Genomic DNA, 23229 nt, shown 5'->3' with positions numbered 1-23229 from the left:
TTGTCCCACTGCAGTCCTGGTTGGTAGGCACTCTGGGCGAGGCCTGTGACTTCCCAGGGCCTCAGTTTTCTTATGTGTCAATGGGAATGATAAAACCCAGACTTGCTTAGGACTCATTCAGCTCGAGGATCCAAGGGTACAGAAAAACGAACATGATACATAAAAGATGGTTCAAAAGCTAGAGAAGATTTGCTTTTTTTAGGTGTTTTACAAAGCACTTTCACACCCAGCTTTTTAAACCTTATTTTGACTTTCACAACTCCTGTTAAGTAGATCTGAGATAGAGTCTTAAGGAAGGCCTAGTAACTTCCTTTGAGCCTCACAGTCAGAGCAGGACTGGGGTGGACCTCTGTTGCCTGATTCTTGGTCAGAGCTCAAAGCTTGCTGGGGAGAATCCACAAGGGGCGTGGGGTGGGGCAGCCCTCCACAATCCCCCAGTGTGCTGGAGACACGCTGCCCAGACCCCCGTCAGTGGAGGGGTTCTCGTCCTGGGGGCTGGGAGTGTGGTCAGCAGGCAGTTTTCACCTGTTAGCCTCCCTGGGGATGGCCTCAGCTCCAGACAACTCCCCCAAGGTCATGGCCTCCTTTGTCCAGGGACTGAATAAAGTTCCAGCCATTTGGGGCCCAAGTGGGACGACTCTGATGGGCCGTTCTAGTCCCAGAGCTCTCTGCGGGGGTGGCCAGGTCTGCGGTGGGCCTATTAGTATTGTTTGTTTCTCAATAGTCTCTGCGATCCCATGGACTAAAGCCCACCAGGCTCCTCTGTCCATGGGATTCTCCAGGCAAGAATACTGAAGTGGGTTGCCATTTCCTTCTCCAGGGGGATTGTCCCGACCCAGGGATCAAACTCGAGTGTACTGCATTGCAGGCAGATTCTTTACCATCTGAGCCACCAGGGAAGTCCCTTTAGTGGGCCTAGTTGCTACTTATTAATGTCTTCTCCTCTTGCCCTGCCAGGCGTCCCTCTCCTCCTTCCCACAGATGTGGGTCCCAAAGGTGCGTCTTAGTCAAAATCCTGCATCACAGGACTACCCTAGCAGAAGTGGTTAAGACTTTGCCTTGCAATGTAGAGGGCACAGGTTCGATCCCTGGCTGGGGAAATAGGAGCCCATGTGCCTTGGGGCCAAAAGGCCAAAACATAACAGAAGCAATATTGTAACAAATCCAACAAAGACTTTTAAATGGTCCACATCAAAATAATCTTTAAAAAAAAAATCCTGCATCCCAAACACTGTCCCAGAGTTGGCTTCCCTGACAACCCAACTGCAACACAGGAGCAGGCCACCACCCTGTCAGCCCATGGCTAGAGAGACCCGAGCAGGACAAGGGACGTGACCTGGCCAGCTTTCTGTCAGGGGCACCTCAGAACCATCCTCTCGGCCCTGCCAGGACCAGAGACAGACTCAGCCATGGTTGCACCAGCCCCTTCTCCAAGCTGCTGTCGTCACAGGCATGACTCGTGGGATCTGCACACACTGTTCGTTAGAGCAAGTGACTCCCCCAGCTCTCAGGGGGAGAAACCAAGATCCAGACAATGGACGTGACTTGCTCAGTCACAGAACAGAGGCCAGACTCCAACACTTTTTCCCCAGCGTTGATCCCTGGGAAGGGGCAGACTCACCCATCTTCCCCCTTCCCTCTTGAAAACAGTCCACTGACCCAGCAGCGCCAGCAAGAGACTCAGTGTCCTGGCTGCGGGACTTGCTCCCATCCATCTGGGCCCCCCCAGAAGGCCTAATCCCAGAGCAGCCGCTCTCTCCCACCCATGGGGGAAGGGGTGGGAGGGGAGCACTGAGGTCCTACCTTAAACACAAACATCTCGCCCCGGAAGAGGGCCACCGTGTTGAAGTTGCCGTCACAGATGTTGGGTTTGGCGCCCGGTGTGGCTGGCCGGTCCCCGAGGGGTGGCCGCGGGGGCCTGGGCTGGCGCTCGTGCTTCCTTTCTGACGGTGAGTGGATCCTGCGCACCGGCAGCGTGGGGAGGGGCCTGGTGGGCTCCAGGGGCTCGGCCGGGGGTCCTGGAGAGAGGGGCTGCGCCTTAGGGTGGGGGCAGCCGTTCCCTGTGCCCCACTGCTGTTGCCTCCGCGTCGCCAGGCAGTGTGAGACAAGCCTGTCACACTTCCGCCTCCTATCCTGTCCCCTCTCCCCTCTGTTTACTGCCCCAATCTTTCAGAAAATAGATGAAAACGGCCATTAAATGGGAACGCTCATCTTCCCACCCCCAAAGCTGAGATCTTCTCTTTCTTCTCTGCTCTTACGAGAGAGCAGGTGTCCCTCAGTGTCCCCTTCCCTCCCCACCTGCTCTCCTCTTTCTTCCCCCTGCTCCAGTACGGCCTCTGCTCCATGACCCATGGAAACTCCTGTCAAGATCACCCATGACCTCCATGTTGCCAAATCCGACAGTTACTTGACTCAAACTTTGATATCCATATGAATCATCCAGGAGTCTTGATAAAAATGCAGGTTGGGATTCAAGAGTATCTGGGTGGGGGGGGCCTGCCATTCTGCATTTCTTCAAGCTCTCAGGTGAGGCCAAAGTTGCTGGTCTGAGGCCAGACCAGCAAGATCACAGAAACGCTTTCCTTAAAACACTCTTCTCTTCCAGAACCCTGCACTCTCTTGGTTTTCCTTCTGCCTCCATGGACTGTCCCGGCTTTGCCTCCTTTGCTGGCAGCCTTTCCTCGTCCACTCTGCTCTACGGGTCAGCACAGCCGTGGGCCCTCTTCTCATCTCTCTGTTTTGGTCCCTAGGTGCTTCTCAACTTGGGCTGCAAGGATTAGGATTACCTGGAAAACTTTGAAAACCCTGATGTTCAGAAGGCACCCCAGACCAGTTAATATCCAATCTCTGGGGGCGAAGCCTGAGTAACAGTATTTTTTAAAATTCAAGTCCCAAGATGATTCCAATGGGAGGCCAAGTTGAGAATCACTGCCCTCTGTGATCTCTTCTAGGTTCACGGCTGTAAAGACCCTTGATGTTAGAGCCGTCCCATGGGACGTTCTGTGATGACATAAATGTTCTGTATCTGCACTGTCTTGTATAGCAGCCTCTAGCCACGTGAGGCTGTTGAGCACTTGAAATGACTGACTATTAGCGTGGCAGAGGAACTGAAATTTTAATTTTATTTAATTCTAATTAATACGAATTTAAATAGCCACATGTGGCTAGTGGCTACCATATTGAACACCAAGGATCCCAAATCAATATCCCAGCCCAGATCTCTGAGTGATAGGAGTCAGTCCCATTGCTCTGTGATTATAAAACCCAGAAACCTTGGCATAATCCATCCCCTTACCCCCATGTCTACTCTCAGCAAATACAGTCCATTTTATTTTCAAAACACCTTGCAGTCCCCACCACCTGTCCAGTCCTCCACGGCTTCACCTATGGAGATCCTACCCATCCTCCAGGCTTTGGGTGAGGCCACCTCCTCTGTGAGGTCCTCAGGGCCCCAGACGGAGCCCTCCTTCCACACCTCACATCCTGGGATCTGTGGGGGTCGTACTATATGGACATGCATCTGCTCTCATAAACGGGTCTTTCTGTCTCAACCGCCTGGACAAGAACAAGAACTTCCTGCACCAGTGTGAACAGAGCATGGAGGGGGGCATGGTAGCAGGCCCCTCAAATCTCATCCAGGTATCAGCCTAGTTTCTTTTTTTCTTGTTTAAGCAAAAAGCTCTGGTGATAATACTCATCCTGTTGCACCACCATTTCTTGAGTGTACGTGTGAATCTCTTGGCTTGAGGTGGGACCCCTTGAAAGGGAACTGCAGAAGGTAAGGGGAGATGCGTGGAGGGAAGGTAAGTGGAGGAGGGGGAATGGGTGGCCCGCTCGTCACTTTTGTCCCTCCCAGTGGCAGCTTGGACCCTCCCCTAGGTGTCCCAAGTGTTCAGGGAGGGAGGTGGGGAGCCTTGCCCTCTCTGGTTAAGCAAAGACACCACAGGTCTCTAACGGTCAGACAGTGGTCAGAGACCGCAGTGCTCCCCAGCCTCCCCCTCCGCCCAGGCAGTGACAGCCCAGCCTCGAGGGGAGAAGGGTGGCCCCTCTCCCCTCCACACACCGTAGATCTTCTGGATGCCCTGGAGATCGTCCTGAGGCAGCTTGAAGTTGTGCGTCTCCATGTACTGGTAGAAGGGCGCCATGATGGCACTGGGGTCGTTGGAGTGCTCGAGGCCCAGCGCGTGGCCCAGCTCATGCACAGCCACCAGGAAGAGGTCATTCCCTGCAGAGGGCGAGATGGGGAGGTGCCCAGGGTGCCCACTTAGGTGTCAGAGGCAGTCAACCCATTACTTCAGCAACACCCAGCATAAACTTTGTCTCAGGCCCTGTGCCAGACACTGGGCCATACAGAGAAATCAAGACATGTCCCCGCCTTCCAGAACTTTCCATACAGTGGCAGGGGTAGGGGCAGAGAAAAGAAAATAAGTGAAATTAGTGTTCCAGGTGCTTCAATAGCTGTCTCCAGGGGTCAGGTGAGGATTCTGGGGAGGAGGGAGAAGTTACTGACACTTGGAAGGAAGATGTTCAAGGGAGAGCTTCACAGAGGTGAAGCTTCAGGTAAGCCTGTAAAGATAAGAAGTTAGTCAGGAGAATGGATTCAGTGGGAAGGAGAGGAAGAGGGGTGGGGGCGGCCTTCCTGGCAGAGGGAACGCCTGTAAACAAGGTCCAGGGACAAGCAGTTTCATTCTACTTGGCCCTGGAACAAAGCAGGAGGGGAGGGCCAGAGGGAGATGAGGTCAGCCGGCTGGCGGGCAGGGCTTGTGATGCCCGCGCAGGAATTCGGATTGGCTTCTTGGTCCGCGGGGGGTTTGAGCAGGAGTGGGGGTGGCGGCATGATGTAATCACGCCTGATTAGACCAGAGGCGGGGAGATCAGAGGGGTCTGTCTGGAAGTAAGAAAGGGCCTGTGCCAGGAGGAGGGAGCGGACGGGCAGAGGGGAGTCCTTGGGACGGCAGGCTGGCCGTCATCTTCAGAGACCCGGGGTAGGCGGGGCTTGGGTCACACAGCCGCTCTCAGTCCTGAGGTCAAGATCAACGCAGGGACTCAGTTGCCTGTGCAAACAACAAGGTCCATGTGCTGAAAGTGGGATGTGGGATCCCCAGTGTGAAGCTGAGGCAGCAACACAGCAGAGTGGTCATGAGCTGGGCCCCAGAACAGGACAGGACTTGTTCATTTCCAGCTCTACCTGCCGCCCCACCCCCAGCTTTGTGAACTTGCCCAGAAGGTCTACCTCCTGAATCTCAGTGTCCTCATCTGTACAATGGGGAGATCATATCTACCCGGAAGGGCTGTGAGAGGATTGGATAGGAAAAGACACGTGACAACAGTTGTTACCATTCAAAAGGCAGAAGCTTGGTCCCCGGAACAAGCCCATTGACCAGAAATGAAGCATGAAGCCATTGGGGTTCCAGAAACCAGATCCTCTTAAAGTCAACTCCCCTGAGTGTCTTGATCAAGCCTGGGACTGGGCAGGGCCTGATTTTTCGAGGATGAAGTTGCCCTGGCTTTGGGAAAGAAATCCAAGGGGCAGGAAGTTGAGCAGGCTGGCATATCAACAGTTCTGACTCATATATGTCCAGTTACAGACTCCTGCTGGCCTCGACCTCTGGCAGTTGAATGTCCCTTGAGCCCTGCCTCTATTGCCCAGCCCTAACAGATGGTAAAGAATCTGCCTGCAATGTCGGAGACGTGGGTTCGATCCCTGGCTTTGGAAGATTCCCCTGGAGGAGGGAATGGCAACCCACTCCAGTATTCTTGCCTGGGAGATCCCATGGACAGAGGAGCCTGGTGGGCTACAGTGCCCGGGGTCGCAAAGGGGTGGACACTGCTGAGCGACTAACCCTTTCACTTTCAAGGCATGTCACAGCCCGTTCCTGCCACCTTGAAGTGCAGGGGAGGCTGCTAGGAGCCCAGGAGGTGCTCAGGACTCCTTGCACCCACTCCGGCCCCAGTGTCAGTGGTCAACTTGCCCTACACCCACTGGCTGAGGGCCCCCCGAGGGCCAGAGGAGGCCAGGGATTGCGACTGGCCCTCCTGGGTAAGGTCTTGGGGAGAAAGAAGAGCCCTCTGGGGCACACGTGCCTGCCTGCCGTGCTGCTGATGCCACCGGTGCCTTCAGCGAAGGGGGATGGGTGAGATCAGGGCAAGGTTGGCCAAGAGCCTGGGGCTGGCCTTCTGCTGGGGCAGGGCAAGCTGGCATGAGGAGGCCAGGCCGCCCCCAGTTGCTTCCTCAGGTCCTGGCCCCTCTGGCAGCAGGGAAGGGTGAGCTCATCTCTGAGCTCCATCCCAAACAAAGGCGGCTGCTAGCGCCAGCGGGAGGCAGCTCTGCTTCCTGGGGTCCAGTCCTGGCTCTAATCCTGGCCTGTTCCACGACCTGGGACAAGCTGTTCGGGCCTCGGTCTCTTGACCGGGCTCTTCCTCGGTGGGTGGGGGTGGGAGGGTGTCCTCAGCTAGCAACCAGGGAGCAGAGCCTGAGCACCTGGCCAGCCTCTAACCCTTGGTCCTGTGTCTATTACCTTATGAGCCTCTGTGCCGGGTCTCGGCAGAGAAAAGGAGGAAGTCTTGAAGGAAAGGGGCCTGTGGATTTGCTCCAGGGACCAAAATGGCAGGGGAGAGCTGGGGAGCTGGCATACTACTCCACAGAAACCCGAGAGACCTGTTCAGTGTCGGGGGACACTTGGGGAGATGGAAGGAGAGAGAAGAGGGGAGGAGAACTCCTGGAGCTTGTGAGGGGAAAAGCAGAGGGATGGAGAAGACCCCCGTGCTTAATGAGCAGGAGGCGGCTAGGGCCTTCACCATCCAAGAGAGCAAGGGGCAGAGAAGTGGCGTGGTCAGAAGTGGTGTCCCTGGGGGGCAGACTGCCAGGAATCCTGGCTCTGCCCTGTCCTAGCAGTGTGACATTTTAAATCTCTTCATCTGTAGAACAAGGGGACTAATGGTACTTCATCATAAAAATGGGGTGAAGATTAAAGTGGCAAGGTATACACAAATGCTCACACCACCTCCAGGCACGGAACTATCGCGGTTAATTATCAGGGTCACGTTGAGCAGCGATGTCTCTTCAACAGGGAGAGTTCCCTTGAGCTGGGCGCTCAGGTCCTTTGGGCCTCCTAGCAAGCACCCAGCAGTCTACTCGGCCATTCCAGTATACCTGATCTCAGCTTCCTTCCCTTTTCTTAGCACCTCCATCTTTGGTCAGTCCCATCTCACTGACTCCTGCACCCCCCAAAATGGTATGTGCTAAGTTGCTTCAGTCGTGTCCTACTCTTTGGGACCCTATGGACCATAGCCTGCCAGGCTCCTCTGTCCGTGGGATTTTCCAGGCAAGAATACTGGAGTGGGTTGCCTGCCATGCCCTCCTCCAGGGGATCTTCCCGACCCATAGATGGAACCCCGCATCTCTTACGTCTCTTGTATTGGCAGATGGGTTCTTTACCACCATCGCCACATGGCAAGAACTCCAGAATGGGACAGCATTTCCTTTCGCCTCTATTCTTCTGCCAGTGCTGTCCCCTCCACCTGGAACAACCATACTCCTTCAGTGTTCAGCCACATCCTCCAGGAAACCTTCCTTGATTTCCCCAACTGGCAGCAAGTGCTTCCTTCTCTACACTCTCCCAGCAGTTTACCTGTACCATCTTGATGGCCCTGACCTCTTTCCACCCTCCATCACAGCCAGGAGTGCATTCTCTTCTGCCCCAGGACTGTGAGCTCCTTGAGGGAAAGCTCTGTTCTTGGCAAGGTAAGGTGACAGCGGCTAGGACAGACGCATGCTAAATGATCGGTATTTTTCCAGATGCAGTCTTTGGATGACCTGCAGCAGAACCAACTGGGGCGACTGTTACAAATTCAGAGTCCTGGTTGTGAGACAGCTCATGTTTTCTTTGGACAAGAGTCAGAACTTTGCTCTGGAAAACCAAGCATAAACTTTCCAGATGCAGCTCATAACCCCAGCAATAGACTGCTAGAAACAGGAATGCAGCCACTGCATGAGGACAACCTTTGGAAGGAGACAAAAGGGACCAAGATTGATTGAGCACCTGTGTGTTATCTCATTTAATTTCCACAGAAACTCAGTGAGGGCGTAAGTTCAGCCTCCTGGGAATTTTTTAAAAAATATGCTTATTTTGTTTGGCTATGCCAGATCTTAGTTGCTTAGTTGTGGCACGTGGGATCTAGTTCCCCAGCCAGGGATCGAACCTGCATTGGGAGCGTGGACTCTTAGCCACTTGACCACCAGGGAAGTTCCCCTCCTGGGAATTTTTGGTTTGTTGGCTTTCTGCTCTAGTCTTCTGCCACTGCCTGTGTGAACTTAACCACTCAGAACGATCCTTTCCTTACAGCCCTGCCAGTCTAGTTCCCGGGGTGAGGAGCGGTCTCTACAGTAACTGTGAAGGGCTGGCCCTGTGACTCTTCCGGTCTTGTCACCTTCCCCAGGGCTGGGCTCCCTCCCAGTCTCCTCTGCTGACTTCACTGCTTGATCCATTGGAAAGAGATGAAGACATGGGGTGCCTGGGAGACTCCCCGAACTTAGCTTAAAGGTGTGGTGGGCCAGATTGCCTTTCACACAGACTCTGAAGAGGTGGGGAATTAGAATCATCTACACATTTCAGGTGGAGAAGGCAATGGCACCCCAATCCAGTACTCTTGCCTGGAAAATCCCATGGACAGAGGAGCCTGGTGGGCTGCAGTCCATGGGGTCTCGGACACGACTGAGCGACTTCACTTTCACTTTTCACTTTCATGCATTGGAGAAGGAAATGGCAACCCACTCCAGTGTTCTTGCCTGGAGAATCCCAGGGACGGGGAAGCCTGGTGGGCTGCAGTCTATGGGGTCGCACAGAGTCGGACACGACTGAAGCGACTTAGCAGCAGCAGCACACATTTCAGGAGTGGTTCTCCAGGAGCACCTTCTAAATGCACATGTGAAGGAGATTCGGATTAAGAAGTTTGTGGTTAGGGCTTCAGTTCAGCTCAGTTCAGTCTCTCAGTTGTGTCCGACTCTTTGCGACCCCATGGACTGCAGCACGCCAGGCTTCCCTGTCCATCACCAACTCCTGGAGCTTATTCAAGCTCATGTCCATTGAGTCCATGATGCCATCCAACCGTCTCATCCTCTGTTGTCCCCTTCTCCTCCCTCCTTCAATCATTCCCAGCATAAGGGTCTTTTCCAATGAGTTAGTTCTTTGCATCAGGTGGCCAAAGTATCGGAGTTTCAGGTTCAGCATCAGTCCTTCCAATGAATATTCAGGACTGATTTCCTTTAGGATGGACTGGTTGGATTTGCTTGCTGTTCAAGGGACTCTCAAGAGTCTTTTCTAACACCACAGTTCAAAAGCATCAATTCTTCAACGCTGAGCTTTCTTTATAGTCCAACTCTCACATCCATCCATGACTACTGGAAAAACCATAGCTTTGACTAGACCGACCTTTGTTGGCAAAGTAATGTCTCTGCTTTTAAATATGCTGTCTAGGTTGGTCATAATTTTTCTTCCAAGGAGCAAGCTCAGCTGGTAAAGAATCCGCCTGCAACGCGGGAGACCCTGGTTCAATCCCTGGGTTGGGAAGATCCCCTGGAGAAGGGAAAGGCTACCCACTCCAGTATTCTGGCCTGGAGAATTCCATGGGATGGCAAAGAGTCAGACACAACTGAGCAGTTAGGGCTTAGGCAACCTTTTAAAAATAAAGTCCCCTGGGTGAATTTTATAATGGTTGGGTCAGGCTGACACACCTGTACCAACCATTCAGCCTTCATGTCACTCGGAGTGGGACAGCCTGCATCACACGTGCTTCCCAAATGTGATGCAACAGGGAGGACCAGTGCCACGTGGGGAGCATTCTCTCCGGAAGAGTCAATCCAGCCAGGCCTGTTGATCTGATTATTGTGTGTACCTGCTAAGACACTTCGTGTCTGAATCTGCATGACCCCATGGACTATAGCCCGCCAGGCTCCTCTGTCCATGGGATTCTCCAGGCAAGAATACTGGAGTGGCTTGCCCTGCCCTCCTTCAGGGGATCTTCCCAACTCAGGAATCGAAACCACCTCTGTTGTATTGGCAGGCAGGGTTTTTGTTTTGTTTTGTTTTTTAAACATCTAATTATTGATATTCAGGATAGACAGGGAAGAGAGATATGGTAAGAGTGCACCTAAGTCAGAGAAAGACAAGTATCATGATATTGCTTATATGTAGAATCTTCAAAATATAGGTACAGGGTACTCTTTCTACCCCCTTCTGATGCCTATATCAGAAGCTTTCTCTATCTCCTTTATACTTTAATAAAACTTTATTAAATTATGGGAGTAGGTCTGATGAGGTCTTTACAACCTCCAGACATTCTTTGGATTCACTGGAGAGTATATAACCTCATTATTAACACTAGCAAGCGGGTACTCTTTCTACCCCCTTCTGATGCCTATGTCAGAAGCTTTCTCTATCTCCTTTATACTTTAATAAAACTTTATTACACACACACACAAAAAAATATATAGGTACAAATGAATTTATCTGCAAAACAGAAATAGAGATACAGATGTAGAAAATAAACTTACAGTTACCAAGGGGTAAGAGTGGGGAGATTGGGATTGACATGTACACACTACTATATATAAAATAGATAACTAATGAGGACCATATAGCACAGGGAACTCTACTCAATTCTCTGTAATGGCCTATATGGGACAAGAATCTAAAACAGAGTGAATATACGTATAACTGGTTCACATTGCTGAAAACTTGAAACTAACACAACAGTGTAAATCAACTATACTCCAATAAAAAAGAAACAATTATATATAAAAAAAAGTGAACCTGAATCTAGTTGAGTCTAACACCTATACTCAGGACAAATGACCCAGTTTCTTCAACAGGTACAGGGACGAGAAAATCGAGGTGACTGGTAATAGAAAGTGTCTTAAGAGACATGTCAACCATGAATGATGTGTGGATGCTGTTTGGATCCTGATGCAAGTAAACAACTGTAAAAGCCATTTTTAGGTGATTCGAGAAAATGAACAGATTGGGTATTGGATTTTTTTAAATTTTATTTTTGGGTATTGGATTTTTTTTAATTTTATTTTTGGTATTGGATTTTAAGAAATTATTATTAATGTTGTTGGGCTTGATCATAATTTTGTGGTCGTGTTAAAAATAGTCTCTTAGAACTCAGGGGGTTCCCTGGTGGCTCAGATGGTAAAGAATCCACTTGCAATGCAGGAGACCCAGGTTCTATCCCTGGGTGGGGAAGATCCCCTGGAGAAGCGAATGGCAACCCACTCCAGTATTGTTGCCTGGGAAATGCCATGGACGGAGGAGCCTGGCGGGCTACGGTCCATGGGGTCACAGAGTTGGACACGATGGAGTGATTAACACTTTCACTTTTTTTTTTTTTACTTTTAGAACTTAGAGAATGAACTTATGGTTGCCAGTGGGGTAGAGTGGGAAGAGGGATAGACCGGAAGTTTGGGATTGACATGTACATGGTGTTATATTTAAAACAGGTAATCAACGAGGACCTACTGTAGAAAGAAATGTCTTTTAGCAAGAAGGAAAAAAAATCTGTTAGGGGTATGTATTGGGTTGACTAAAAAGTTCAAATGGGTTTTTCCATAACATCTTACAGAAAAATCCAAGTGAAATTTTTGGCCAGTCCAGTACTAGAGTATTTACAGATACAATGACACTGTATTTAAAATTTTCTTTAAAATATATATTAAAAAAAAATCAAGGTAGGGGGAAGGTAGATGAATCAGTACTGATGTAATGTTGATAACTGCCGGATTAGGCTGATTGGTGCCTGGGGGCTCCTGTTATCATTCTTCCTACTTTGTGAGCGTGAAATTTTTCCTAACAGAAATTTAGAATAGAGAAGAAAGCCACCAAACAAAAAATTCCCAGGAAGCTGCCCTCAGTGCCCTCATTGAGTTTATGCAGAAATTAAACGAGATAACACGCAGGTGCTCAATCAATCCTGGTTCCTTTCGTCTCCTTCCAAAGGCTGTCCTTAGGCAATGGCTGCATTCTGGTTTCTAGCAGTCTATTACCGGGGTTATGAACTGCCTCTGTATAATTCATGCCTGGTTTTCCAGAGCAAAGTCTTGACTCCCATCCAAAGAAGACATGAGCTGTCTTGGAATTTCTGTCCGAATTGTTGGCTGTGGGTGCCAGTGGGGTGGGACCGACAAGAGGGTGTCAGGATGGTGCCCATCCACTCCTCCCACACGCACCCCCGGAAGTTCTCTGGATTTGGGGACTGGCCCAAGGTCTCCACCAGCAAGGAGCATTGTAGAAGTGTCCACCCAGAGCTGGGAAGGGCAGGGCCGAGGAAGAGTGTCTTTAATCATTCATTTATCTCTCTCAGGGCTCTGACCGTTATCAGCTAGCAGTGCCTGGCACACAATGGGCAGGCAAAACTGTTAGTTCTCCTCTCTTCACACTTTATCAGCGAGCGCAGACCGCTGACTGGTTGACACTGATCCAAGAATAAGAAGGAGATAAAGAATAGGTGTTTGGAAAGCCGGGAAACACATTGAGGACACAAGGGAAGGAATGCCTGGACAGAGGGGATGGAGCTGGATGGGAAGAGGACTGAACAAGAGGGGAGGGGCCAGGGAAGAACGAGCGGCTTCATAGCGCTGGCCAGGCCACCCTGTGGATCACCCTCTGACACGCAGGCCAAGTCCGGGTCCCTGATCTATGCAACGATATGAAAAGCTTTCAAGGAGGTGGTCTGCAGCAGACACAGCCTCTGAGGAAATAGGCATTTAAAGGCTGCTCTCAGCCTGAAGCATCACCAAGGACAAAGAAATCACTAAGGATTCCCAAATTTAAGAATCGGAATCTCCAGGGAAAGGGCCTGGGAATCCACATTTATAATAAGAACCCCCAGTTGATTCTTATGATCAGGCAAGTTAGGGAGACTGCAGATTAAGATGGTGCTCCTTGAATGCCTACCTCAGAAGCCCTTGGGGAATTTATGAGACCATATGCAAATTCTCACGTGCAAATTCCTGACCCCAGAACCAGAGAATCAGAATGGCAAGAGGTCAGGGGCCTGCAGCCTGGAATCAGAATTCATAAAAAAAAGTTTCTAGGTGATTCTGGTGTGCCCTACAGTGGGAGAGCCATGGAAACAGCATGGTGGCTAAGCTGGAGTCGACACACCCGGTTTGAAGCCTTATTTCCCCATTCAGCAACTGTGGGCCCTTAGTAGCTTACTTACTGTTTCTCTACACCTCAGTTTATCTATCTGTAAAATGGGGATAATAATAATAACATATACATATTATATAGTATGTGGAAAATATTTGACATAGACCTTAGAATAGTAACATCCTGATTCTAACCTATTATAATCTAAAATAGAATCAAATCAAATCCTCTGTCCCTCTTCCCTCTAGATTCCTCCTGATTTTCTTGGTACTTCTGCTACGTCCTTCAGTATAGTCCGCCTTGTGACAGGGTGACTTCTGTATACATCTGTCTTTCCCACTCCACTCTGGACTTCCAGAGGGCAGAGACTGTGTCTTTTTTATATTTTTATTATTTACATTTAAAAAATTTGTATTTATTTATTTAATTGGCCACGCCGTGTGGCATGTGGGATCCTGGTTCCCTGACCAGAGATCGAACCTGTGCCCCTGTTAACCACTAGACTGCCAGGGAAGTCTCCTTGGCAGTGTCTTTTTTAAATGTTCAAACACATGCGTCACGTTCTATTAGAGTCAGAAGAGGTCACCTAATCCAGACTCTCATTTGATAAATGAGGAGACTGAGGGTGAACGACTCACCCAGGTCACGTGGCCAGGTGGTTGAGCTTTAGTTGAGTCCCTGCAATGCCGCCTACTAGCTATGCCATATGAGCCTCAAACTCATCTTTAAAATGGGCATAATGATGTACACTTGCCTACTTACTAAGCAAGAGACTGACAAGTGAATACTGACGAGGAACTCTTGCAACCTGAGGAGTCTTGTTATTGCTCCTACACAGAAGATGCTAGAGTAATTACAGGGCCTGTTATTCACCTGTGAGGTCGACGTAAGGGTGACTCGGTCCTGTCTTCCCACAGCGTGGCCTTTGAAGTCTTCATCAGTCAGGCCGCAGCCTACCACGTTCAGCTTTAATCCCCATTTAACCTTTTCCTCCAGTCTCTGATCCATTCCTTTATCTTCTTAGTCATGGCCTACACTTCCTCCCGACTCCATTCAGTTAGACCATGAACCAAGTGATCTGACTCATCTCCCTGCTCCAGTGGATCGAGTGTTGACCGCAGTTCCCACCCTCTTAGGTTCTCAGCTGTTTGACAAGAATCTCTGGAAACCAGGTAACTCAACTATGGAATCCTCCAAGCTCCTCCTTAGGGTTTCTTTTCCTGACAGCCAAGCAATCCCCGGTCCCCTCATGACCTTACCATCATGGTTGGCATTTCCTAACGTCCACGGCTCGTCTGAGTCAAAGTGAGTGTCTCCACCAATCCCTGGACCAGGGAAATAGGCGTGAGCCAGGAATCCCCCTTCTCCATCAAATGGGGAGCTGTCGCCATGGAAACCAGAGGCAAAGAAGATCATGATGTCCGCCTCCTTCCGGTCACTTTTGATCTCGTGGTATGGCACCTCTTCAAAGGTCAGCGGGGTCACCTTCTGCCACACATCGAAAGCCTGGCGAATAGCTTTCCGAGTGTCTAGCTCACCCACCTTTGGGGTGTAGTTGTGAATGCTGGTGAGAGAGGGGAGAAACCACAGGGAGGAACAGACAGGAAATTAGAGACTAGCAGAGCTAAAAGGAACATGAGAAGCTGTGTGGGCCTAGAATTCTGCTGAGGTAGCCCAGGGATTGAGGAAGAGGCTGGGTAGACAAGGCTCTGGGTCCTCGCCCTGCCTTTTACTCGGTGTTTTTGTATTTGATCTCTGAAAAAGATTATGTTGAATTTGTAGGAAAAAATCAAGTTGGTGCATGGCATTTCCTAATTTTTAAGTTTTTCTCCCAATACATAAAATATGTACATTTATAAATGTTATAAAAACTCTTACACTGTAGAGAGTTTAGTGGAACATCCCTTTCTTTGAAAGGGGGTGGGGGAAGGAGAGGGTGGGATAAACTGAGAGAATAGCACTGATGTACATACACTACCATAGCTAGTGGGAACCTGCTATATAGCACAGGCAGCTCAGTTCGGAGCTCTGTGTTGACCTAGAGGGGTGTGATGAGGGAGGCTGAAGAGGGAGGGGATATATGTGTGTGTGCTCAAGTTGTTTCAGCTGTATCCAACTCTTTGTGACCCTATGGTCTGTAGCCTGCCAGGCTCCTCTGTCCATGGGATTCTCCAAGCAAGAATACTGGAGTGGGTTGCCATGCCTTCTTCCAGGGGGTCTTCCCGACCCGGGGATTGAAACTGTTTCTGTTTATGTCTCCTGCATTGCAGGCGATTCTTTACCCAATGAGCCACCTGGGAAGCCCAGATATGTATACCTATAGCTGATTCACGTTGCTGTACAGCAGAAACTAACACAACATTGTAAAGCAATTATACTGCAATTGAAAACGTTTTTTAAGTCTTTGGCCCCAACTACTACTATTTGTCTACCCAGAAGCTAGTATAGGGTGGTATCTGATTGAATCAGTTATGTGGGGTTACTGTATCCATATTGCATGGTTCTCCCTGATGGAGCATCACCACTTCTGGTTGCTCTGTCCCATGAACACCTGGGGCAAGGACTATTCACTCATTCTACAGATAAGGAAACTGAAGCCCAGAGAGGTTGCAGGATATAAGGTAAGGTCAGAGCTCAGTTAGGAGCCAGTTCTTTCTCTTCATCTACTCTGCCTCTTCTGGAGGACTCTAATAGTCCATCCGGTTTCTAACCCAGATTCTTCTTAAGTTTCCTTCTCTTGTCAGATTTCTGAAAAATTCTGTTCTGGCCTCTACAGCTTGTGAACAGGAGAGCCCTTGTAAGTTAGTAAGTGTTAGTCACTCAGTCCTGTCTGACTCTTTGTGATGCTATGGACTGTAGCCCACCAGGCTCCTCTGTCCATGGAATTCTCCAGGAAAGGGTACTGGAGTGGGTAGCCATTCCCTTCTTCAGGGGATCCTCCTGACCCAGGGATCAAACCTGGGTCTCCTGAAGTGCCGGCAGATTCTTTACTGTTTGACCCACTAGAGAAGCCCCAGGAGAACCCTTAGCTCAACTCTGAAGATCTCTGTCTTAGATCCTACTCCTGAACCCAGGGGATCCACCTGAGATGGAATCAGAGACTTGAGAGGTGGCAACCAGGGCGCAGCCAAGCCTGTACTATGCCTGGCCCTGGATCCACCCCATCTGAATCCAGATGTCTGCATCGCCTGTGATGGGCTCCAGCATCCCTGCCTGTGGTCACTGGTCTGACCTGGAGCCTGCTCCTGCTTTGCCCGTGGTTTCCCCAAAAGGGATAACGCTGTTGCAGTTCAGCCCCCAGCTCTTTACAGTCCTTAAGAAACAACTGGAACTCTATGCTGGGAATCTCAGCTGAAGTCCATCAATCAGGCCAAGTGGGGAAGGGATCCAGATGAGAGGGAGTGGGGTTTGGCAAGCGGTGGTAGGGAGGATGAGTTCAGCCACGGTTCTTTAGCCCAGGTGAAAGTTATCAGACAAGTCATATCCCACTTTCCGTAACTGAAAATGCTAGGAATCTAAACAGAACATAATTCATCAGCCCCTAAAGGACCAAACAAACCTGAAGTTGGAGACCCTGCAATCACTGGATGCTACAAGAAAGACAAAGTCATAGGCTCTTAGAGCCAGGCCCTGATCACAGACCCTCCGAGAGTGTGAACTTCAGAAACTCAGGCCAGGAAATGACTGAGAGAGGGTGGAGCCGATGCCAGGGAGGAGGGGGCGGCGAGGCACCTGTAGGTGATGTGTTTCTGCCTCCATTTCTGTCCCGTCAGGGCGTAGCGCTTGTGTCTCCGCCTTCGGCTCAAGTGTGGGTGATCTGGGACACCACACCGGGGTTTCTTCATCCACCTGGGCAGAGAGAGGACACACATCCACATAGACGCTGTGGCCACTGGACACTCTAGGAAGGCACTGCAGCATCCCTGGTCCCAAGCTGAATGGCAACGTGCACACAACCTAAACTCTGGGCCCCTGGCTCTGATGGGGTCCCCAACAGGAACACCATCGATTGTTCGTCTGTTCATTCATTCCTAACTGAATACGAAGAAGCACTGCTGCGTGACAGACTCGGAGTCAGAAGACACGGGCTTGCTAGTTCCAAATCTGCCACTAATCGCACGAGTCCAGGCCAGTGACTGAATCAATGTGAGCCTCAGCCTCCTCATTGGCAATGCGAGAATTACAGTTCTCCCTGGTCTTAGCTTGTGCGGAGCCTTCAAGGAGGGAGTGCCTGTGGACGTGCTCTGTATGTGAAATCAGATCACATCACTCTCTGCTTTAAAACTACCAATCACCTGGAATAAAATCAAAATTCCTCACCTTGGGACTTCCCAGGGGGTCCAGTGGTTAAGACTCCACGCTCCCAGGTTTGGTCCCTGGTCTGGGAACTAGATCGCACATACTACAAAGTTCACACGTAGCAAGTAAAGGTCCTGCATGCCGCAATGGAGATTAAAGATCCCGAGTGCCGCAGCTAAGACTCAGAGCAGTCAAGTAATTACATATTTAAAAGCAATCAAAACAAACTCCTCGCCTTGGCCCACAGCCCCCACATGATCTGCGATCACCCCTCTACCAGGCACCTTATCCCCTTCCTCACGTCCACTCTGCTCCAGCTCCAGGGGCCTCCCTGCTGTGCCTTGAGCATCCTAAGGTCGTTCCAATTCAGGGTGTTTGCATGTGCTGTGTCCTCTGCTTGCCATGCTCTTCTTCACACGGTTTGTTCCCTTACTTTATGAAGGTCTCCACTCAAATGTCACCCCTTCCAAGAGGGCTTCCCTGCCACCTTATCTAAAATAATAGCCTCCCCCCACTATCCCACCTCTAACTGTTTACCCAGCTTGATTTTGCTTCATGGCCTTTATCACTGCCTGAAATGACATCTTATATTAGCTTGTTGTTTATCCTCTGTCTCTCTTACCTGATTCTAAGGTCCATGAGGGCGGGAACCTTGCCTGTATTCCCACTGCCATCACAGTGCCTGACTTAGGAGGTGTTCAAGGGTGATGGTTGAATGAATGAATGAGAACTAGCCCATGGCAAAAAGGCACAGCTTGGAAAACAGTAAATTTTATATGACTCCAGATGTTCAAAAAGTGGCTGAACAACTGTAGAACTTAGAGTGTAGTTATCCACAGCACTTAACTACATTGTACTGTGATTTGAAATCTATTAGTTTATTGCCTCGAATAAATAGTAAATTTTCTGAGGACAGGAATGAGTCATATTCATCATCCTGTCCTTAGAAGCTAGCCTTGTGCTAGGAGCTAAGTAAATCCTGATGACTGTTATCAGTTAAGTTGCCTTAGGGAACAGTGAGCCTGGGACCTCTTTGGAGATGTGAACTAGGGGCCCGGGTAGGAGATTTAAAAGATCATGGCTGATTGGGAGGGTCACCCTGCATCTCATGTCCCTTTGTCGCCCTAATGACCAGCTCCCTGAACTAGAGATTGAGATCGCTGCGGGGAAACTGTCTGACCTCATTTCCTCATTTCCTCATTTCCAGCGGTTGAAAGCAGTTGCCTTTGGCAATAGAGAGGAAAGGAGACAGAATATTTTAACCAAATATTAAAAGCCCCTTGAGGGACTTAACCAGGTCCCACTCATTTTGTATCTACCTCACCTAGAATGTCCACACTCAGAAATTAATAATAAAAGACTAAATAGTGACGATAACAGGCATTGATATAAATGTGTATAATTTTCAGTGTTCATTCTCCTTTTTAAAAAAATTAATTTGAGGGACTCCCTGGTGGTCCAGTGGCTAAGTCTCTGGGCTCCCAATGCAGGTGGCCTGGTTTTGTTCCCTGGTTAGGGAACTAGATCCCACATGGTGCAACTAAGAATTTCCCCATACCCCAACTAAAGATCCTTCGTGTTGCAACCAAGACCCTCACAACCAAATAAATAAATATTAAAATAAAAAAACAAATTTGGTTCTCAAAGCAACTCTGTGAAGTAATCAGAAATGACTGACCCCAATTTTACAGACAAGGGAAAAGATACACAGAGAACACCAGTAACTTGCAAAATTCAAGTTACTGGGTTAGGGTTAGGGTGAGGCAGGACTGGGACTCTGTTGAATGAATAAATGAACTTTCAACTAATGTACCTGAACAAACAAAAGTTGGGGTTTTTCTTTTCTTTTTCCCTCTGCTTAGCACTAGGTTGGGTTAGAGGAGCTATGTTTGTTGAACGAATGAAGGAGTGAATAATGTGTGACACTTCCCAAGGCAGACACTCACAAATAATCCTCTGAGGGGCTGATCTAGCTTCCTTTCACTGAGAGTCCCTGGGAAGAGACCCAGGAGGCACCTTTGCTACAGCAAGGTGGAGCTAGACGTGGAAGACCTCTCTCAGCTCAGAGAGAGGCAACGACACCCGAGCTCACAAAGCTGGAGCTGAAACGAAGGTCTCCAAGTTCTCCCCACAAACACGCTCCCTACTCAGGTCTGGGATTAATTACCTTCTCCCTTCCTGTGCCTCCAAAACAGAGCCCCCCAACCCCACCCTCCTTCCTACAAAGAGCGGTGCAGAGCAGAGCGGCAAGTGGGAAACGCCAGCCCCCTCCCTCCGCCTCCTCCTCTTGCTGCCACCTGCCACTCCCTGAATCCGGTCCAGCGGGCCTGGGGCTTCTGGAACAGAGCGAAACCCAGGGCCAGGTGGTGCCTCAGCAGAGCCACCAGTGCTGCAGCCACAGGAGGCGCTGCCATGAGGCCTGAGCAAAGCCCTCAAAATAACCTCGGCTTGGAAAGGGCTGGGCTCCCCAGGCCGCAGGCCCACGGCGTCCACTCACTCACAGCATCACAGGAGCTGTCAAGTGTATTGTCTCAGGGGTTTACAACCTCACACTCAGAGGATCTGAGGCACAGGAAATGTTCTTATGGGACTATGGGATCATAAAACCCCAGACTCACCAAATTTTATTTGAAAGCTTGAGGCTTAGAATAATGGAATCTAGAATCGGAGAGTCAAAATCCAACATTTCCCCTCCATCCCCCGCCTCCCTCCCCCAACCCCTTCAGTAAATGAGCAAGCTGAGACCTAGAGAGATGATTACCTCAAGGAGTGACTCACCCAAGGGGTGGATTGATCCTGGATCCACCACTGGCTGCATTTCCTGTTCTCTGCCAGCCGCCTACTTGCCTGCATCCTCCCTAAGCCCTGCTCTCTCCTTCCACCTGAGTTCGGGTACCCCCCACCGCCCTCCCCCAACCCCCCACCCCCACCCCCACCCCCACCCCCACCCCCGCGAGGAAACTCTTTCCAAGCTCTTGGCCGTGCCTTCCTGGCAGTATGGCTTTTCCTTTTTATGTCTTTTTTAAAAAAATCTTTTTATTTTGTATTGGGGTACAGCCGATTAGCAATGTTGTGACAGTTTCAGACGAACAGCGAAGGGACTCAGCCATACATATACACGTATCCATTCTCCCCCTCAAACTCCCCTCCCGTCCAGGCTGCCACACTTACACTGAGCAGATTTCCCTCTGCTATATAGTAGGTCCTCGTTAGTTATCCATTTTAAACACAGCAATGTAAACATGTCAGTAACGGCTTTTCTTAAATAGCTTTAATAACTTTCATGGCTATTCCTTGGAGACAAAAAAACTCAACTCTCTCCCATCTTAAATAAAAATTCATCCCTCTCTAGCCACATCTATTCCTCCTTTCCTTCACTGTCAGCATTTTTTTTTGAGGGGGCGGGCAGGCTTATGGGATCTCAGTTTCCCAACCAGGGATTGAACCCAGGCCACGGCAGTGAAAGCCTGGAGTCCTAACCACTGGATCAACAGGAAACTCCCACTGCTCAGCTTCTTGACAGTTGCCCCTACGTTTGCCATCGCCACTCCTCACCTCTCCTCCGTATCGCAATCTGACTTTGCTGCCATCATTCCACGGAGGTTTCAACGCCCTCTTTGTTACTAAACTCAGCAGACACCTTTCAGCCGCCTGTTTGACCACCTCGACAGCTGACCCTGCTGACCATCCCCTCCTGCCCCCCACAATGGCCATGGTATCCCTGCCGGGCTTCCTCCACTTCTCAGGTGGCTCCTTCCCCTGGGGGTTCCACCCTCGTCACTCTTCTCTCCCTCCTCTTTATCTTCTCCTTGAGTATAAAACCATCTGTGTGGTTTGGCCTACTTGTCATTATCTCTTAAGTATCTCCCTGAGATTCAGTGTTTCCTTCTGAGTTCTAGACTAGCAGAGCTAGCTGATGGTGTTTTTCACTAAATGGGGAGCCTCTGGAGCACAGGGATCAAAGGACCAAGCCCACTGCCCAGCACATGCAGACATTCAGCAAATGTTTAATAAATGGGAAAAGTGGAACAAGACTTGCCATCATTATTCTAGAATTTCCTGTATCTAGTGAGATGTGTACATCTCAGGGATGCCAGAAGGGTGACTCACAGACCCACAAGTTATTAGAATCAGAGGAGATTTAAGGCCACCTATAACCAAACCCTTTACTGTGCTGATAGGGAAACTGAGGCCCAGAAGGGTCAAGAGTCTTGTCCAAGGTCACACAGCAAGTTTACGGCAGAACACATCCCCAGCTCACGTAAGAGAGGGCACCTTGGGGTATGCCCTTCCAGCTGACACTCAGGAGTGGGAGATAGGAAGGTAGAATGGGTAGGGTATTCAGATGAGGCCATGACAAATGTGAACCCAAACGTAACTCTGAGAAGTTCAAAGGCACAATGTCCTGTGCAAATCTTACTCAATTGTTGTCTGATCCAACACGCCGGTGACGGGGATCCCGTAAAACTGCTGCATCGTGGCGACTGCTGACTGTAAGGCCTTCCCTGAGTGCAACGCAGATGACCGTGAGTCATAGGGCAGCAGATAGCCATAGGACTTTAACCAGTTCTGAAAGACACGCCAAAAGAAAAGAACGCATCATTCGGGGAAGGCTCATCTGCCCTTGAAACTAGGGACCATTTTACCCAAGGGACTAAAGGACTCATGTTCTGATTTCTGTCTCCTTCACTCCCTCCTGCAGACGCTGTCAAATGAAGCTCCAAAAAACACAGCTCTTGTTGGCTTACTCTTCTGCTATCAAGCTTCCGTTGAATTTCTATTGGCTATGGAATAAAGATTAAAATGCCTTCTAGCCTTTCCAGCACCCTGTCTCTTTACCATGTACTCAGTGGTTTCCACTGACTAGACATGCAAGAGGACCAGAGCAGTCCATTCTCTGAAGCAGAGTGACTTGATGAACACTGAGCTCCCCAGACACCCGCTGTATCTAGAGACAGAGTCTGTCTTAGGAACCTTTTATAGAATTATCTGTAGATAATAGATTATCTGTAGATAATGAGATTATCTACAGTCTTCATTGCTAATCCCTCCAAAGAAGTAAGCTATTATTAATAAATAGAAACAAAATAAACCAGGGTATTAATTTATATATAACTACATAAATATGAGCATAGAAAAAAGTCTAGAAGGGCACACATAAAAAATAATATAGCTACGTAAGAGAATTCTTTGCTTTTAGGAAATATACACTGAAGTGTTTCAGCTTACATAAGGATGCAATGCATGAAGTCTGCAACATTTTCTTTAACAGATTCAGGGAAAAAATTAGAGAAAGAGAGAGGAGAGAGAGGGGAAAAAAAAATGTGGTAGGATGTTAAGAGATGGGGAATCTGGGTGAAAGGTGTTTAGGAATTCTTTGTCCCATTCTTGAAAACTTTTTTGAAAGCCTGAAATAATGTAAAAAAAAATTTTAATAAAAAAGGAATGAATGTGATTAGCCTTTGTTATAATATCATGGGGGACTTCTTTTTTCTGTGCTTATCTAAGGGTTATGCATGGAGTCATTAAAAAAAAAAAAGGAGATAAACTTTAAAAGGGCAAGAGAATCTGAAAGTAGCTTGGATGAAGAAGTTCAGACAATGAATCTGAAGGTTGGAAAAGTAAAGATGAGTATTTTCACTGACCAGCTAGAAATTAGAGGACCGGGAAATATCTGTGGCATTAATTGGAAAATGAAGAAAACATCCGTGCATCTGTGGAGCCCACAAGCATGTCCTGTAGAGAGTGCACGTACACGCTCGTCTCTAAGTCGCATGGA

The 23229-nt window shown here is 49.3% G+C and overlaps 1 protein-coding gene across 1 annotated transcript in view; it reads right to left on the bottom strand.

Moving 5' to 3' along the window:
• MMP24 (matrix metallopeptidase 24) overlaps positions 1-22000 on the bottom strand; it is a 28157-nt gene extending 6157 nt beyond the window's left edge. The window contains exons 1-5 of the mRNA XM_005900422.2: positions 21871-22000; positions 16884-17000; positions 14411-14715; positions 4064-4225; positions 1804-2018 (exon numbers count right to left, since the gene is read on the bottom strand). Of these exons, the coding sequence (XP_005900484.2) occupies positions 1804-2018; positions 4064-4225; positions 14411-14715; positions 16884-17000; positions 21871-21926 (855 nt within the window). The 5' untranslated portion in view covers positions 21927-22000. The remainder of the gene's footprint in view (positions 1-1803; positions 2019-4063; positions 4226-14410; positions 14716-16883; positions 17001-21870) is intronic.
• Positions 22001-23229: the final 1229 nt, after the last annotated feature.

The sequence above is a fragment of the Bos mutus genome, chromosome 13 (genome assembly GCF_027580195.1).
Source record: "Bos mutus isolate GX-2022 chromosome 13, NWIPB_WYAK_1.1, whole genome shotgun sequence".
Classification (NCBI taxonomy): domain Eukaryota; kingdom Metazoa; phylum Chordata; class Mammalia; order Artiodactyla; family Bovidae; genus Bos; species Bos mutus.
Note: the sequence above shows the minus strand (reverse complement) of the source record. Positions and strands in the feature narration are given on the sequence as shown.